The following is a 19,536-nucleotide window of genomic DNA, read 5'->3' as shown; positions in this document are numbered from 1 at the left end:
TACAAAGACTAGGGGACACAGATTTAAGGTTTTGGGCAAGAAGTACGGGGTAAATGTGAGGAACAACTTTCTCATGTAGCAAGCCATATGACCTGGAACTCATTGCCTGCAACTCTCAATGATTTCAAAAGGAAACTGGCTAGGCACTTAAAGGAAATAAACTTTCAAGGCTACAGGAATGGAGCAAGGAAATGGGACTGATTGGTTTACTCAATAAACAGCCAACATGGACTTGATGGGAAGAATGGCCTCCTACTGTGCTATAAATGGCTATGATTCCAAGTGGGTTTGCACTAGGATCCTCTGTGGACCCAAAATCTGCACTGGTCTCGAGAGCAAAATAAAGTTAGTTCCAGAAAAAAGAATATTCTTTTTCTTAGGGCTCTGTTCCTCCGCACGCCCACCCCTCTGGCTGCCTCGGAACGCACAATACTCAGTGCCATACGACTACCGACCACTAAACTGTGACCTTGTTGGAACGTGTGCTGGATTGGATATATAGCTATTGAATGAGGTAAGGATCATGAGGATAGGATCATACCCCTATGCTTAAATGGCTGGTCGATATACGATATCTAGGTTCAAGCATGAAGGTTGCCATCTTGGGTGAAGTACTGAAGGTGGATGGTACGTTGACAAAATATACAAAACTCCAGCTGTTCGGGGAAAGGACTTAAATACATTTTTACAAAGATTGCCAGACACCATTATGCTGTAAAGAATTTTATTTATTCTAAAATAACAGTAAAAGACTTGGCTTTAGCAATGGCTGAAATGCTGGTAATACTGCCATGTCAGGCTTCGGAAAATTGTTGACATAATTTAATTGAGTAACGTATAGTTAATGGTATTCCATAGTAATTTGTTTAACATACATCTTTAAAAAAAACGCTGCAGTTCAGTTTTATTGATGAACTGAATATCAACATCGTTAACTCCATTCAGACCCTTTTTACTGTCCAAAGTTGCACCTTTGATGGTTTGCAGACAGTAACTGTGAATCTCTAACCACCTGCTTCACATTGATCTCCTTAAAGTGAACATTGCTCTTACTCCGGATTTCTGAGCTGGTGGATTCTGAAACAAGAGCGAATGAAATAAATAGGAAAAATAACGTACCACCCCCAAATAATAACACACTTGTTATTAAACAGGCTTAACCGGATTTAGAAATTAAGATTATAGGTCACTAACTCTTAATGGTATGAGGTTAAGGACGCACAATTAACACTTTATCAGAAAATACATTTTAAACTATAAGGGAGAGATGTTCTTTTTTGAGGGAGAGATATAAGAAATGAGTTGAATTCGAACTCACATACATGAACATTTTGTTTTAATGTCAGGTTACAGAATCTTCTCTAATCCTCTAGGATATATCTTTGCCTGATTTAGGATTCCCTTCAATTAAACTTTACTAGCCCTCAGAAAGTCTGGAAGGGGATGACAAGTGGAACAAAGGAAAGATGAATCAGAGGTGTTTAGAAAGTGACAGGCCACAAATATCTTAGTGAAGGTACACATATCACTGACCCAGCAAGAAACCTTACCTTAGTGGGTGCCAAAATAAATCACACGGAATATTCTGCAAACTGCTATCTGACATAACAGGAAAAGCAATTATAATGCATAGGCTGTTTGGATTATAAGGGACATTTGATCAGGTTTGGTTTGAATGGCCCTCAAAATCAAACAGGTCAACAACACCCACAGCTCACTCAGGACGAACAGAAATACCAGGGAGCTGGCTTCACTACCACCCAGAAAGAGACCACGGCTTCAGAACAAAAAGAGAAAAACTGGAGGGAGTCAAGGAACCTGCTTAAAATAACCAAAATACCAAAAGACCGAGGCAAGGAGTTTTAGCGCCATAAGGAAGCAGTAGAAGATTTTCAGAGTGAGATAGAAATAGAAGGAGAGTTTGACCTTACTTGATTCAGCTGTCTCTGTTCTTTTGCTGTCAGGGTACAGGCACTCATATTGATATTGAGGGAGTGGAAGTCTTGTTGCTCGCTCACCCAGTGTGGGTTTCAAATTATAACGCTCTTATAAAAAAAGTGATGCTTAGAATCAATAAAAGTATGCACTAGATACATGTAATCCGTGCTATAGAACATTGAGAAATATGAGACACGTCAGACATATGAGACATGCCTTTATTGGGAGAAAAACTTCAAAGGAAATTAAGGTAACCTTCTCCGAAAGGAAATTGCGGCCGAAGTTACCATCTGTTGCCAAATTGGAAATTAAGCAATGCTTCTTAAATTTCAGAAGGGTTTGTTTGGTGCAAAGTGACATGTATTTAGAAAAAGAAAAAAAAATCCCAACATTCCTCCAGATTCTGGAGCCTAGATTTCATGACACAGACACATAGGAATGCACAGGACGAGAGAGATAAAAAAACAACTGCAGTCCATCTGTCAGGTTGCTGAGTCTAGAAAATGATCTTGCTGTTGTGACATCTCAAGAGTATAGCTGATGATACTGTTGGGAAATGAGATCCAGTGAAACATCCACAAGCCAGTAAAGTAACCAGTTGTGCTGATCCAATACTGGGTGACAATGACCAACTTATCAGTATATCAGCACACAGCAAACCTCCATGTTCTCACATTGGTTCTGATTTTAACGAGAGATGGGATCAGGCTATGCAAGGGGCCTGTGCAAATAACTAAGATATGTCAAGGCCTGGAGAGGTTTTAAATACCAGGCTTAACCTCCAAATCTCGACTGAACCAGGAAGTATTCTTCATGGAAAAACATTTGACGATTTCTTTTATCATTGAAAACCATATACAAATAGCGCTGAACTAGATTTAGTTCAAGCATAAAAAGATGACCCACAATTTTTACTTAAGACAGCATGCTTCAAACAGGGCCAGAACCTATATTGAACATGGTATTGTACAAAAATTTAGCATGCTCATACTAAATTCTTGTGTCTGCTAGTAATTAATTGGCATTGATCCAGTAATTCTAAATGAGTAAAATCTCTGCTAAAACAGCAAAGGAATATCGTGTGACCATTTTAAACATTCTTCTGCTAATGTAAGATTTCTAAAGCTTGCATATGGTACTTCTGTGTTTGAAGGCAAACCACATATTCCTATTGTGGTTTTAACAATGGACACAGAATCACACAGTGCAGAAGAGGCCCTTCAGCCCATCGAGTCTGCACCGACACATGAGAAACACCTGACCTACCTATCTAATCCCATTTACCAGCACTTGGCCCATAGCCTTGAATTTTATGACGTGTCAAGTGCTCATCCAGGTAATTTTTAAAGGATGTGAGGCAACCCACCTCCACCACCCTCCCAGGCAGTGCATTCCAGACCGTCACCATCCTCCGGGTAAAAACGTTTTTCCTCACATCCCCCCTAAACCTCCTGCCCCTCACCTTGAACTTATGTCCCCTCGTGGCTGACCCTTCAACTAAGGGGAACAGCTGCTCCCTATCCACCCTGTCCATGCCCCTAATAATCTTGTACACCTCGATCAGGTCGCCCATCAGTCTTCTTTGCTTCAGTGAAAACAACCCAAATCTATCCAACCTCTCTTCATAACTTAAATGTTTCATCCCAGGCAACATCCTGGTGAATCTCCTCTGCAGCCCCTCCAGTGCAATCACATCCTTCCTATAATGTGGCAACCAGAACTGCACACAGTACTCCAGCTGTGGCCTCACCAAGGTTCTATACAACTCCAACATGACCTCCCTACTTTTGTAATCTATGCCTCGATTGATAAAGGTAAGTGTCCCATATGCCTTTTTCACCACCCCACTAACATGCCCCTCTGCCTTCAGAGATCTATGGACACACACGCCAAGGTCCCTTTATTCCTCAGGACTTCCTAGTGTCATGCCGTTCACTGAATACATCCTCGTCAAATTACTCCTTCCAAAGTGTATCACCTCACACTTTTCAGGGTTAAATTCCATCTGCCACTTATCTGCCCATTTGACCATCCCATCTATATCTTCCTGTAGCCCAAGACACTCAACCTCACTATTAACCACCCGGCCAATCTTTGTGTCATCCGCAAACTTACTAATCCTACCCTCCACATCGGGGTATCTCTGTTGTTTATATAAATGATGAATAATAGGAGACCCAGCATAGATCCCTGTGGTACGCCACTGGACACTGGCTTCCAGTCACTAAAGCATCCTTCTGTCATCACCCTCTGTCTTCTACAGCTAAGCCAATTTTGAATCCACCTTATCAAATTACCCTGTATCCCATGTGCATTTGCCTTCTTTATAAGTCTCCCATGTGGGACCTTGTCAGAGGCTTTGCTGAAATCCATATAAACTACATCAACTGCACTACCCTCATCTACACACCTGGTCACCTCCTCAAAAAATTCAATCAAATTTGTTAGGCATGGCCTCCCTCTGACAAAGCCATACTGACTATCCCTGATCAAACCTTGTCTCTCCAGGTGGAGATAGATTCTCTCCTTCAGAATTTGCTCCAATAGTTTCGCTACCACTGACGTGAGACTCACTGGCCTGTAGTTCCCTGGCTTATCTCCACAACTCTTCTTAAATAGTGGAACCACATTAGCTGTTAGTAGACACGTTAGTAGTAAGAGGTAATCAATATACTGTTAAGAACTTAACCTGAGACTTCACTTTGACTGAACGTAATTAATTGATTTGCAGAAGATTGCAAAATGATGTCAGCCAAGACTAATTGCTGAAAGAAGACAAAAAAGATGGAAAGGTTGGAAATCTGAAATCAGAGATATGAGCAGGTTTATAAGTTTCCTTGGCCCGTGCTCCAGAAACACCCCCCAAACCTCTCCGCCAGTCCACATCTCTTTTCTCCTCTAAGATGCTCCTTAAAACCAAACTGTGATATCTCCTTCTTTGGCTCTATGTAATTTTTTTTGTTTGATAATGTTCCTGTGATGCATCTTGGGATGTTTTATGACATTAAAGGCACTATTTGAATGCAAGTATTCATTGTTAAGCATCAGGAAAGAGACAACACAGTTCTGGCTATGGGTGTCTCCCAAAAATATTATTGTATTTTTTTTCCTTTGAGGTGCGGCGGGGGTTTGTGGGGGGGGGTGGTGGGCACGGTGGTGGGGATGAGCCAAATGGCCTCCTCCTGTGCCATACATCTTATATTTTTATCCTGGTACCTATTTATTTCTGTCTTAACTGATCATTTCTGATTCGTTAATACCCTCTAACTAACAACTTCTGACAAATTGAATGATGTATGATAGGGAATCTAAAACAAATCAAGATTAGCCCAATGCTGCATTGCAACACATGAAACAAGTTAAGATAGTTACTGATAGAAAGCCAGATTAAGACATGAACTGTATGGAAATTAAATTCTGTTATTTATTACACATTGGACTACATTCCGCTTTAAATATTTTGAATACATTTAATCAATTATATTTGGGTTTTGTCTGTTTACTCACTTGGATGTTCCAGTCTTGCTAGTTGCCTATGTTGCATGTGCATGTTGATAATCGCCAGAGCCCTCTGGTTGATTGTGTAGATATCAGGGTCTTCCAACAGCTCAGTTAATCTCAGGTTGGTTCGAATGGCATTGGCGGCAGTTGCCCTGGCAATCAAAGGCAGCTTCAACTGGTAGCCGTAGTCCCTAAAGTCCAGTTCATCATCAAGGATGAGCTTTGCTCTAAAAGCAAATTAACTTATGTCATTAGGACACAGTGAGATAGCAGGGAAGTGATGAAGTGCTTTTTGGCCCTAATGGCCTTTTCATGCTCTTACCCTAATCAATGGTAGAAATAGGAAAATTATGTTTTCTCCCTAAGCACCTGCTTCTTTTATTTCAACCTCACCTTCCTGTCTCTCTCACCATTTGGGAGGAGGGGAGGGATATTTATTCTGATTGCTCTAGCAGCACGTGCACACACAGAAGATTTCATCAATGACATTTCTAGTAAGATTACAAGTGTTTTCTTTTAGAATAAATTTGTAATTTCACTGGGCATAATGAACACAGGAAATCTTCCTGTCATGTATGCAAAGTCATCATCGTACAGCAGGCAGAGGAAATCTGTCCTTTAAATCCCTCTTCAGAACCATGTCAATCGGTGTTTCTTGAGACCCTCTCTATTATTTAGTTTAATGGTCTTCCTTGGGAACTTACTCAAATCTATATTTCCTTTCCATTTTCAAACACCAAAAACAAATTTTATAAGAAAACCATAGAAGTTACAATTACAGACATCTAGCTGACAATGTGGAAAATTGACCAGGTATGTCCTGTCCACAAAAAGCAGAACAAGTCCAATCCAACCATCAGTCTACTCTCATTCATCAGCAAAGTGATGGAAGGGGTCATCGACAGTGCTGTCAAGCAACACTTACATAGAAATAACCTGCTCAGCGATGCTCAGTTTGGGCTCCGACAGGGCCATTTGGCTCCTGACCTCATTACAGTCTTGGTCCAAACATGAACAAAAGGGCTGAAATTAAAAGGTGAGGTGAGAGTGACTGCCCTTGATATCAAGGCAGCATTTGACCGAGTGCGGCATCAAGGAGACCTAGCAAACCTGGAGTCAATGGAAATCAGGAGAAAACTCACCACTGATTAGAGTTATACCTAGCACAAAGGAAGACGGTTGTGATTGTTGGAGGCCACACATCTCAGCCCCATGACATCACTGCAGGAGTTCCTCAGGGTAGTGTTCTAGGCCCAACCATTGGCCTCAATGAACTTCCCTCCATCAAAAAGTCAGAAGTGGGGATTTTCGCTGATGATTGCACAATGTTCAGCACCATTCGCAACTCCTCATATACTGAAGCAGTCCATGTCCAAATGCAGCAAGACCTGGACAACATTCAGGCTTGGGCTGATAAGTGGCAAGTAACGTTCGCAATACACTAGTACCAAGCAATGACCACCTCCGACAAGAGAGAATCTAATGACCTTCCCTTGCCATTCAATGGCATTACCATCACTCAATCCCCCACTATGAACATCCTGGGGTTACCACTGACCAGAAACTTAACTGGGCCAGCTATATAAATACTGTAGCTACAAGGGCAGGTAAGAGGCCGGGAACTCTGCATCGAGTAACTCGGCTCCCGACTCCCCAAAGCCTGCCACCATCTACAAGGGACAAGTCATGAATGTGATGGAATACTCCCCACTTGACTCAGAGTGCAGCCCTAACAAAGCTCAAGAAATTTGAAAAGAGAGAGATGTAAATTCATTAAAAGCAGTTCAGAGAAGGTTTATTAGACTAATACCAGGGGCAGAATCTTATAGGGGTAGGGCCTGCTCACCGAGGTGTAAAATCAGGCACGGTGACATTGGGTGTCCGTCCTGACGTCACCGCGTGTCATTTAGATTTTCAGTTCGGCGAACATGGAGCCGACTCGGCTGCACATCCACCGCACTGTCAAAGGCCTATTAAACCATTTAAAAAGCCAATAATGCAATTAGCTGAACTGCCCGTCCAACCTTAAGGTTGACGGGCAGGCGAAGAGCCCAGGCGGCCTTCGCATTTTTCATGGAACCTCATCGACAAGCAGGATGAGGTTTCATGAACGTTTTTTAAGTGTTTGGAAAAAATTTAATAAAATGAATGGACATGTCCCAGCTCATGTGACAGTTTCACATGGGGGGACATATCTTCAAAAATTTTTTTTTACCTTTCTTCAATGTTTTGTAAGTGAAAGTAATCTCCCTGAGGCACCTCTGTGCCTCAGGGAGATTTCTGTGCTCTTTCATACACATGCTCGAAAGAGCACACTCTCCGACTCAGGCAACCCCCTCCCCCCATCCGCCTGCACAGTGTGTGCTCAATGCTTCCGGACGTGTGGCATGCTGAGTGGGCCTTAATTGGTCTGCCCAATAAAATGCCAGCGCCCAGCCGATCAGGGGTGCCGATCAGCTAAGCGCCAACCCACCCCCCCACCCCACCCCCACCAACGGGAAGAAAATTCTCCCCCAGGAATGGGCAGTTTGTCTTATGAGGAAAGGCTGGACAGGTTAGGCTTGTATTCACTGGAATTTAGAAGAGTAAGAGGTGACTTAATTGAAACCTTTATGATCCTGAGGGGTCTTGACAGGGTGGATGTGGAAAGGATGTTTCTTCTTGTGGGAGAATCTAGAACTAGGGTTCACTGTTTAAAAATAAGGTTTGCTCATTTAAGACAGAGATGAGGAGAATTTTTTTCTCTCGGGGGTTGAGAGTCTTTGGAATGCTCCTCTTCAAAAGGCAGTGGAAGCAGAGTCTTTGAATATTTTTAAGGCAGAGCTAGATAGATTCTTGATTAGCAAGGGGGTTGAGGTTATCAAGGTAGGCATGAATGTGGGGTTGAGGTTACATTCAGATCCGTCATGATCTTATTGAATGGCAGAGGAGGCTAGAGGGGCCTTCTCCTGCTCCTAATTCATATTTGTACAATCCAAGACAAAGCAGCCCATTTGATTGGTCCCTTATCCACCACCTTAAACATTATCTCCCTCCATCACCCATACATAGTGGCAGCAGTGTGTATCATCTAGGAGATGGACTGCAGCAACTGTGGATGTGCCTGTACCACATGGAATGGAAGGAAATTGAGAGGAGATTTGATAGGAGTGAACAATATTATGACAAGTTTGAATAAGGTAGACAAGGAAAAACTCTTCCCTTAGCTGTTGATACAAGGACTAGGGGCACAGATTTAAGATTTTGGGCAAGAGATGCAGGAGGAATGTGAGGAAGCATTTTGTTGCCCAGCAAGAGGTAATGACCTGGAACCCGCTGCCCATGAGGGTGGAAACAATCAATGATCAACACGGGGACTCACCACCAAATTCTCAAGGACATTTAGGGATGGGGAATAAATGTTCAATCTCTGTTCTTCGCTGAGCCAATTAGAATAGTTCGAGAGAACAATGAGTTAGCCAGGGCTCAGCAGAGAACAGAGGTTGAGCCTGGACCTTCCTGTTCCCATTTTCACAGCAATGTGGCAATACTTACTCAATAAACCCCAAAGAATACACAAATTACACTTTCATGAATAACAATGCACTCCAGCCTGCAGACATTATGCATGCAGCCAGTGCTGTCAGCAATGGGCTGAGTAATTAGCAACAAAATATCCCATATTTGAGCTTCCCCAGTGTAATGACTGCATGCCTTTAATAAGTTATATTATAATGTAGAATATAAATACTTACTGCCTATTTGTCAGCAAGGTGTATATGTGTTGTATCAAATACTCTGCTCCCCCTGGTTTTGAATGCATTGTAGCATAAATTAGTTCCTTGGGAATATTCAACTTTTTCCTGAAAAAAAACTTGGAAGGAAAAGTACAGCAAAAAGAATTAATTGTTAAGAACACATGCTTCAAAAGGCTGCACAGTTCTCGAGGTATAAGTGTCTATCAGGGTTATTATGTCAACTACAGTGTCATCTGTATTATTTAATTATTGTTGTTCCCCCAATCTGGAAAGGATTTTTCTTTGTGACAGATGTCCATTATTGTGTTGCCTATGATCTCTTTCCAAGTGCTCATCCTATTTCCTTTTGAAATCATTGATTGTTTCCACCCTCATGGGCAGCGAGTTCCAGGTCATTACCACTTGCTGGGCAACAAAATGCTTCCTCACATTCCTCCTGCATCTCTTGCCCAAAATCTTAAATCTGTGCCACTAGTCCTTGTATCAACAGCTAATGGCAAGAGTTTTTCCTTGTCTACCTTATTCAAACTTGTCATAATATTGTTCACTCCTATCAAATCTCCTCTCAATTTCCTTTCCTCCAAGGAGAATAATCCCAGCTTCTCCAACCTAACCTTGTTACTAAAATCCACCATCCCTGAACCCATTCTGGTAAATCTCTTCTGCGCCCTCTCATCCTGCCTAAAGTCTGGTCACCAGAACTGGACACAATACTCGAGTTGGGGCATAAAGGGAGCTTTATATAGGTTCAGCATGACTTTCTTGTTTTTCTACTCAGTCCTCTACTTATGAAGTCCAAGGTCCCATATGCTTTACTAACCACTCTCTCAATATGTCTGGCCACGACATCAATACACCCTCAGGTCCCTATGTTCCTGCATATTTTCTAGAACTGTGCCACTAAGTTTATACTGCCTCTTCCCATTCCTTCTGCCAAAATGCATCACCTCACACTTCTCTGTATTAAGTTCCATCTGCTACTTGTCTGTCCGTTCTGCTAGCCCCTGTTGCAGGAAATTTGCATCACCCTCACTATTTGCCACTCCTCCAAATTTGGTATCATCACCAAATTTTGCTCCGTATTTCAAGATTCAAGTCATTTACATATAGCAAAAAAAAAGCAAAGGATCCTTGGCAAACACCACTGTCTACCATCCTCCAGTCCGAAAAACAGCTATCTACCATGATTCACTGCTTTCTATCCTTTAGCCATTTCCAAAATCCAATTGCACAATGGCCCTCCTATTCCATGAGCCACAATTTTGTTAGCCAGACTTTTATGTGGTACCTAGTCAAGCACTTTCTTAAAATCCAGCTGAACAACATCCGCCACATTCCTGTAATCAACCTTCTCCGTTACTTCATCAAAAAATTCAAATAAAATGAGAGGGTGCAAGAACAAGAACGAGAGGGCCCAGATCTAAAATGATTTGCAAAGAAGCAAAGGTGACTTGAGAAAAAACTTTTTCACACAACGAGTGGCTCGGGTCTGGAATGCACTGCCTGGAAATGTGGTGGAGGCAGGTTCAATCGAGGCATTCAAGAGGGCATTAGATGATTATTTGAATAGAAAAAATGTTCAAGGCTTCTGGGAAAAGGCACGGCAATGGCACCAGGTCATAATGCTCATTTGGAGAGCCGGTGCAGACATGATGGGCCTTCTGTGCCATTAAAATTTTGTGATTCTGAGGTTCGTCAAGCACCAGTTTGCACTGTCAGTCATCTGAATGCTCCTGCTCTCATGCCTCAGTGGTGTGGTCTCATTCTATCAGGGTAGCTTGCTTCCGTGTTCTGTATTCTTCTCACCAAACATTTTATACATATATTACTCTTAATGTTTGGGAGTAAAAGGATCTATTTTAACAGGTATGTCTAAATCATGTTATTTCAAATTTTAAAAATATCTCTATGGGCCAAATGCCCTCCTTCTGCACTGTAGAGATACTGTATTCTGTATTTAAATACATGGTAAAACAGTCTCGCTGCTTGGAGACTGGATTTATAAAAGATTAACAAAGGCAGTTTTGGGGATAAAATACAATCCAGTTAAAAACAGGTTCTGCTTAAAGGGTCTGGACATTAAAGTTCTAAAGATTTCACTTGTAACTCTTTCAAGTACAAACACGTTTCCATCTGTTCCTATTCAGATGAAGTTACATTGTTTCATAGCTTGCCATTGTGAGATTTGAACTCTTGATACTCTTTTGAGTAAACCTGTTTCCATCTGTTTCAGATGAAGTTACATTGTTTCATAGTTTGCCATTGTGAGATTTGAACTCTTGATCTTGGGGTTACAAACCCAGTACCATAACCACTTGGCTATTTAGGCCAAGCCCTATAGTTTTATTGTAACTCTTTCGAGTACAAACCCGTTTCCATCTGTTCCTATTCAGATGAAGTGACATTGTTTCATAGTTTGCCATTGTGAGATTTGAACTCTTGATCTTAAGGTTACAAACCCAGTACCATAACCACTTGGCTATTTCACTTGTAGGTGTCTTTAACTAAAGACCACTGATTGTAGCCTGCACCTGAAAATATTTTGTACCAAATTGTTTTACCTTCAAAACCAGTTTTTTTTTTAAACTGTATCTCAATTTAGGTGCAACTGTTGCTGTTGTGAGCAAGTTTATGGGGTTGGGAAGTATTTATCTAAGTGCTACCCAAGGCAGGTTGTAAGACTACATAATACACTCCCTGCATTAACTGTGCAAAAGGAATGCAAATGAACACACACGGGGAATTATTTAATCTGATGCAGATTCACTTAAAACAAACTCTCAAGAGTGTTTACTCACGTGCTCCAGTTGTGACCAGTTCTTCAGTTTGGAAGGGAATGAGACTCCATTGTTAAAAACTTTGATATCAACATCTTGAGGATAGTACCAGGAGAAGATTTCAGCCACAAGATAACCATTACAAAAGGCTCTGTGAAATACAACGGACAAGGCAATATTCGACAAGATTAACCATTGGGGAGAACATTTTTTGCATAATTATGGAACAATGTTGTCAGCAAGTGCAGGCTCCTATTACGTTTGTGATGGGTTCTCAATTGCTGTGTTTCCCCCAGGCTGTGACCTTTTGCACATTCACCTAATGGACTGACAACTACAGAGTGCAGATGCAGAAAATTCCAGCCTATATGTACTGAAGCCATTGCAAGCAGCAAAGCGTATTAACATAAACCGAGGAATAATTCTACTACTAGACTTTCAATTCCATCTTCTCATCACTGAGATGCGCTGCAGAGCTGAGCAAGTCTTCTTTGACAGCATCTCCAAAACTCACGACCTCCACCATCTTGAAGAACAAGGACAGCAAGGAGCAAGGGAACAGCATCATCTCCAAATCACACATCATCCCGACTTGGGCATATATCACCATTTCTTCATCGTTGTTGGACCAAATTCTCAGAATTTTCTGCTTAACTTCACTGTGGGAGCACCTTCACCAGAGGCGGCAGTTCACGAAGGCAGTCCATCACCAACATCTCAAAAGGCAACTAGAGACGTGCAACATATGTTGACCTTGCCAGTGGCAGCCACAACCAGAGAATGAATGGAAAAAGAATTCCAATAGTACAGTCACAGGACAGGCTACAGACAGCAATGCAAACTTTATTTGTAAAATGTAACTGTCAGGGTAAATGCACAGTGATTTCATCCTCAACACTTAATAGCATTTCTTGCTGCTCTGTTTACACTAGCTTCTGTATCTCATCTGGGATAGACATTTCCAACACAACAGCATATATAAAACTTCTGTTATGATGATTTAAAGACAAATAACTACACTTGGAAACTATAATCCTTTGTTGTAGCAACAGCCTTTACAACAGTTGAATACAAATCCCCAGGATCATTTAGCACAGAATGAATACTAAAGATATTAGTTGTTGGCTCCACTAAACAGGTTATTAATGAAATCTTTGTAGGAGGTAGCTTAGATAAAGAACTAAGTATCTGACTGAGTACATGTTAACAGGAGTCTATTTATATTAATTTAATAATATTCAGTTTCTGTCAGTCCAGAAGGTTATGGTTGATAAATTTAAGGAGACTGTCTATTGGTGGGTTTATTTGATGGGTTATGCCTGGTCCTGAAGCGTGCGTGGGCTGGACCGTGTGACACTCAAGATGCTGTCAAAATTTGGTGGCAATGGTGATGGGTTGGTGGAGAACAAAAAACAGCAGAAGGCAAAGAGAGCACAAAAAAACCCTGTCAGGAGAGATTGTTTCAATGGGGGATGGGTTGGAATTGATGGGAGGGATGAGGAGAGCAAGAGCATGGGGGGGATGGCATGAGAGGGATGTCATAAGAAGGATCAAATGGGGATAGCATGGATGGTTGAATGAGATAAAGAAAAAGGAATTGCATTTATATAATGCTCTTCATGAACACCAGACATCTCAAAGCACTTTATTGCCAATGAAGTACTATTTTTTAAGTGTAGTCACTGTTGTAATGTAGGAAATGTGGCAGCCTATTTGCATTCAACAAACTCCCACAAACAGCAATGTCATAATGACCAGATAATCTGCTTCTGTGAAGTTGATTGAGGGATAAATATTAACCAGGATACTGGGGATAACTTCCCTGTTTTTCTTCCAAATAGTGTCATGGGATCTTTTACATCTGTCCATGCATTCATCCACTCAGGGAAAGAGTGGCAGAAGACAAAAAGTCTGAAGATATTTTGTGACGAGAATCATGTACACATTATAGCACAAAGCAGCAAAGTTATTGCTGTGTGAGAGGCCAGAAACTTATAACACATTTTATGATGTGTGGCAAAATGCAAATACTTCTAGGCCACTTCAAATGGGTGAAATTATTAGACTTCAAGTGGGTAGAAACATTAGTTTTCCCTTTGTTTACCTTCTCTTACTGCTTATTTACTTAAAAGTAGCAGTCAAGATCCTGAAGGTCTAGTAACCTATCCACTAGCCTCACAATTCAGGAAGTTTCCATATGCAATTGCTTATCGTTGTCGAATTGACTGACCTTGACTGATCAGTGGAACTATGCTGCAGCCAAGAATCAACACATTTAAATGTCGGTTTGTTGTAAAATCAGGCGATGAGGGTAGCCATAGTCCCCAAGAGGATTGTAAGAAATAGGAGCAGGAGTAAGCCACTCAGCCCATCAAGCCTGCTCCAACATTCAACAAGATCGTGGCTGATCCGATTGTGGCCTTAACCCCACTTTCCTGCCCTCCATAACCCTCGAGTGCCTTGAGGGTCAAAAATCTAAGCAAGCATTGAATATATTCATTGACCCAGCCTCTACTCTATCTATGGAAGATAGTTTTAAAAACCAACGACCCTCAGAGAAGAAATCCCTCCTCATTTCCATTTTAAATGGCAGACCTCATTTTGAGCCTGAGTTCTACGTTTCCCACAATGGGAAACATCCTCACAGAATTGATCCTGTTAAGCCCCATCAGAACCTTAAGATTTAATAGAATATTATATCATCCCTCACATATAATTTTAAATATCACTAGGCCAATCATATTCCCATGCTCCAGCGATTGTGCACAGGATTCCCTTAAACCATGAAAAAGATCCCCAGGTGTTGCTATTACAATCCCGAGCCAGGTTCCCACTCTCAAACGCAGAGGGCCTTGCACATCCAGAGCAACAACCAGCCTGGAAACGACCCACATCCTCGCCCAGTACAGGCGCCTAACCCATCCAGGTGCAGAGTCACCCCAGCCCGGTACAGACCTCCAGCCCTAATCCAGTTTGTGGGCTATCACTGAGCTCTGCATTTTACACATATCATGTATTCTTGTTGATTCTTGTTCTATTGAAATTAAACACTGAGCTGCATTCACACTCATTGATTTGACCAAGACACCTTTGAAAACAGTTGGAGCTGCATTTGACCAAGCGTGGCATCAAGGAGCCCTAGCAAAACTGGAGTCAATGGGAATCAGGGAAAAATTCTCTGCTGGTTGGAGTCATACCTAGCACAAGGGAAAATGGTTATGGTTGTTGGAGGTCACTCATCTCAGCTCCAGGACATCACTGCAGGAGTTCCTCAGCTGCTTCATCAATGACCTTCCCTGCATCATAAGGTCAGCAGTGGGGATGTTCGCTGATGATTGCACAATGTTCAGCACCATTTACGACTCCTCAGAGTCCATGTCCAAATGTAGCAACACCTGGACAACATCCAGGCTTGGGCTGCCAAGTAACATTCACATCACACAAATGCCAGGCAATGACCATCTCTAACACGAGAGAATCCAACCATTGCTCTTGATGTTCAATGGCATTACCATCATTGAATCCCCCACTATCAACATCCTGAGGGCTACCACTGACCAGAAACTGATCTGGACTAGACATAAATACTGTGGCTACAAGAGCAGGTCAGAGGCTAGGAATCCATTGGCGAGTAACTCACCTCCTGACTCCCCAAAGCCTGTCCACTATCTGCAAAGCACAAATCAGGAGTGTGATGGAATACTCTCCCTTGCCTGGATGAGTGCAGCTCCAACAATACTCAAGAAGCATGACACCATCCAGGACAAAGCACCCGCTTGATTGGCACCCTATCCAGAAACATTCTCTCCCTCCACCACAAATGCACAGTTGCAACAATGTGTACATCTACAAGATGCACTGCAGAAGCTCACCATGGCTCCTTAGACAGTACCTTCCAAACCCATGGCCACTATCATCTAGAAGGACAAGGGCAGCAGATAGATGGGAACGCCACCACCTGGAAGTTCCTCTCCAAACCACTCACCATCTTGACTTGGAAATATATCACCATTCCTTCACTGTTGCTGGGTCAAAATCCCGCAGCCCACTTCCTAACAGCACTGTGGGTGTACCTACACCACATGTGCTACAGTAGTTTAAGAAGGCAGCTCAGCACAACCTTCTCAAGGTCAATAAGTGCTGGCCTAGCGAGTGAAGCTCATATCGCTTAAATGATTTTTTTTTTATAAATCAGTCCCCCGCCTGTCTGCTCCTCTTCACAACTCGGGGTTTGCACACTCACCCGTCAGGTGGTATTTTAAACAATAGCTGGGGTTTTTATAAAGCTCTCCCCTGCCCAGTGCTGCAGTGCCACAGGTCAGGGACAGTATTCTCTCCAATGGCTGCTGCCCATGAAGACATTTGCGGTACAGGCAGTTCCTCCAGGTCTTGTTCCTGGTGGGGATTCTTGGGGCTTTCTAAGACACTCTCCTCCTAGCTTTTGATGTGTTGGAGGCGGCAGTGGCTGAGGAACTGCCAGAGGCAACCCCCTCCCAGCCCCCTCTTTTTTTCTTATTCAGTTCCTTGTCTCCAGCATTATGGAGGATGTTGAAAGGGTCGGACTGATTGAGATTGGATGGTGCAACCGATAATCTCCTGCCTGGCAGCAACAGAACTTGACAGAATAACTGCACCTCGGCCTCCAATCACAGGTTCCCTCACTCCAGCCATTGCTGCTCCTCCAATCATAGATTCAGTCTCTGGAGGAGCAGCAGGAGCAGGAGGGAGGGAACCTGCAACTGGAGGAGCTACAGCAGTGAGCATGGGAGAGACAGAATCTGTGATTGGAGGAGCAGCTCCCACACTTACAGTTCCTCCAATCACAATGCTGTATTATTTTCCCAGTCTCACTGACGCGCTTTAAATTGTTCAGCCACGTTTGGACTACGGAGGAGTCAGAAGTCGGAGACATATTTAGAACGGCGTAATTCCGAAATTCAAAAGTCAGAAATCCACTAGACAGCAGTAATTTCTCATCCTGCTTTAACGTCTCATCCGAAAGATGGCACCTCCTACAATGCAACACTCTCTCAGTACCGCATTTGAGTGTCAACTTTGATTCTTGTACTCAAGTCCTGGAGTGGCACTTAAACATAGTGGCTCAGAGGCAATTATAATTGAATTGGTTAAGTGTGGCAAAATGGACAGGGGCATTTATTTGATACAATAAAGGTATTCTTTGTGCTAAATATGAAAATTCACCAGATTCGAAAGAAAATTTTTCAAAAAGTTGTCAGGCAAATTAAAAGAATACATCAGTGTTGATTCTATAGATGAAAACGATAACAGTCTATACCCTCCAGAGTTTCAGTCTAACTCCAACAGGCCCGCCACTGTACAATCTTAGACTCAAGAAAGGAGAAGTTATAATGTTGCAACAAAACTTGAATCCTAAACAAGGACTTTGTCATGGAAAAAGACTGGTAGTCAAGAAGCAGTTCGAAGATGCTGAAATTATAACAGACAGGTTTCAAGGAAATGGTGTGTTTATTCATTGAGTAATATTAAGCCCTTCAGATGTAAACTTTCCTTTTCAACTCAGGAAAAAGCTCCCAATTATACTTACAAATTCTATGACTATAAACAAATCACAAGGCCAGACTCTTGGCAAATGTTGTATTTATATTCCCAGAACTGCTTTCACACATGGAGAGTTTTATGTTGCTTTTTTCAGAGTGAGAAGTTTTAATTCTGTTAAAGTCTTTGGTGACAGAATGAGAAATCCTGAATTTAAAGCAATCCTATTGCAATAAAGATATTAATTTGACCGCAAATGTTTTGCAGGTCTCTGCAAGTTATATTAAAATAATGAGTAGGGAACATAATTTTATTCCAAAGTGTGAGAAAAACACTCATGTCAGACATGATCTGGCAAAATCCATTTTTAAACTGTCAATATTTACCTGAAGTACCTGTTACACCTGTCACAGTAACAGCTATTCACCCCCCCCAACAGTGACAACCTTCTCCCCACATTTACTTGCTCTTACCTCTATAGTTAACCCTCTCTTTTGTTACACCCTCATGATAGTTAATCCCTCACCCACTATAGTTACCCCCACTCCCCCTTCTAGTTATTCCCCCCTCCCCTCTACAGTTACCTCCTCTCTGCCCTCTATAGTTACTCATCTCCCCCTCTCTAGATACCCTCTCCCCTATAGTTACCCATCCCTCCCTTCTACAGTTACCCCCACTCCCCCTTCTACAGTTATTCTCCCCTCCCCTCTATAGTTACTCATCTCCCCCTCTATAGTTACCCCCTCCCTTATAGTTACCCTCTCCCCTATAGTTACCCTCTCCCTCCCCTCTACAGTTACCCACTCTCTTCACTATTTACTACCAACCATGCCCCTTCCTCCTCCTCCTCTTCCTCCCCTCCCCTAGCCTCTCCGGCCCCGCACTCACTTCTTGACGTTTTTGAAGGGGAATCGCAGGTCCAGGCTCTGCAGCCACTTGATGACCTCCCGGGCGAGTCCAGCTCTCGCCGGAACCGGAGCGAATACGGTTTGCGTTTCGTTGGGGACCCAGCACTGAGAGGTGTTGGAGGGCAGCGGGGGGAGCGCGAACATCCCGGAATGGGAGAGCGCGGAGTCGGAGCTGTGAGTCTCCATGGTGACGGGGGGGGGGGGGGGGGGCCGGATATCTCCTGGGGACCGGGGGCAGGGTAAGGCGTCTCCAAGGTGACCGGGGGCGTGGCCCAAAGTCACCTCGGGACTGGGGCGCGGCCTGGTGTCTCTATGGTGACCGGGGCAGGGTCTGGTGTCCCCGTGGGCGACCCCAGCCCCGCCCCCTGACGCTTAGGCGGTGTCGTCAGGGCCGTTGATTGACAGTTCCGGGGTGAAAGGGGTGGAGTCACTGAGGGATGGGAAGCCCAACAGCATAATGGTCTCCTCTACATTGGAGAGACCAAACGTAAACTGGGCGACCGCTTTGCAGAACACCTGCGGTCTGTCCGCAAGAATGACCCAAACCTCCCTGTTCTTGCCATTTTAACACTCCACCCTGCTCTCTTGCCCACATGTCTGTCCTTGGCTTGCTGCATTGTTCCAGTGAAGCCCAACGCAAACTGGAGGAACAACACCTCATCTTCCGACTAGGGACTTTACAGCCTTCCGGACTGAATACTGAATTCAACAACTTTAGGTCTTGAGCTCCCTCCCCCATCCCCACCCCCTTTCTGTTTCCCCCTTCCTTTTTTTCCAATAAATTATAAAGATTTTCCTTTTCCCACCTATTTCCATTATTTAAAAAAAAATTAAAAAAAAAACCCCACTAGAGCTATACCTTGAGTGCCCTACCATCCATTCTTAATTAGCACATTCGTTTAGATAATATCACCAACTTTAACTTTAACACCTATGTGTTCTATTGTACTATTGTCGTTGACATCTTTTGATGATCTGCTTCTATCACTGCTTGTTTGTCCCTATAACCACACCCCCCCCCTCCACCTCTCTCTCTTTCTATCTCTCCGCCCCCCACACACACACCTTAAACCAGCTTATATTTCAACTCTTTCTTGGACTCGAACTCAAGTTCTGTCGAAGGGTCATGAGGACTCGAAACGTCAGCTCTTTTCTTCT

At 42.9% G+C, this 19,536-nt stretch overlaps 1 protein-coding gene across 2 annotated transcripts; it reads right to left on the bottom strand.

Annotated features, from left to right (window-relative positions):
• Positions 1-758: 758 nt before the first annotated feature.
• On the bottom strand, positions 759-18,542 carry spata4 (spermatogenesis associated 4). Of its 2 annotated transcripts, XM_041186699.1 has the most exons (6): positions 18,359-18,542; positions 11,975-12,104; positions 9,174-9,292; positions 5,446-5,666; positions 1,932-2,045; positions 759-1,077 (listed from the first exon to the last, which is right to left on the bottom strand). In XM_041186699.1, exons 1-6 carry the CDS (start codon positions 18,520-18,522, stop codon positions 953-955), a joined length of 873 nt encoding a protein of 290 aa, XP_041042633.1. In that variant the 5' UTR covers positions 18,523-18,542; the 3' UTR covers positions 759-952. The 2 variants fall into 2 exon arrangements, with proteins under 2 accessions (XP_041042633.1, XP_041042635.1); XM_041186701.1 differs by lacking the exon at positions 1,932-2,045.
• Between the last annotated feature and the right edge of the window lie 994 nt (positions 18,543-19,536).

Source organism: Carcharodon carcharias, chromosome 4, assembly GCF_017639515.1.
Source record: "Carcharodon carcharias isolate sCarCar2 chromosome 4, sCarCar2.pri, whole genome shotgun sequence".
NCBI classification, from domain to species: Eukaryota; Metazoa; Chordata; class Chondrichthyes; order Lamniformes; family Lamnidae; genus Carcharodon; species Carcharodon carcharias.
This window is presented reverse-complemented; position numbering and strand designations above follow the sequence as displayed.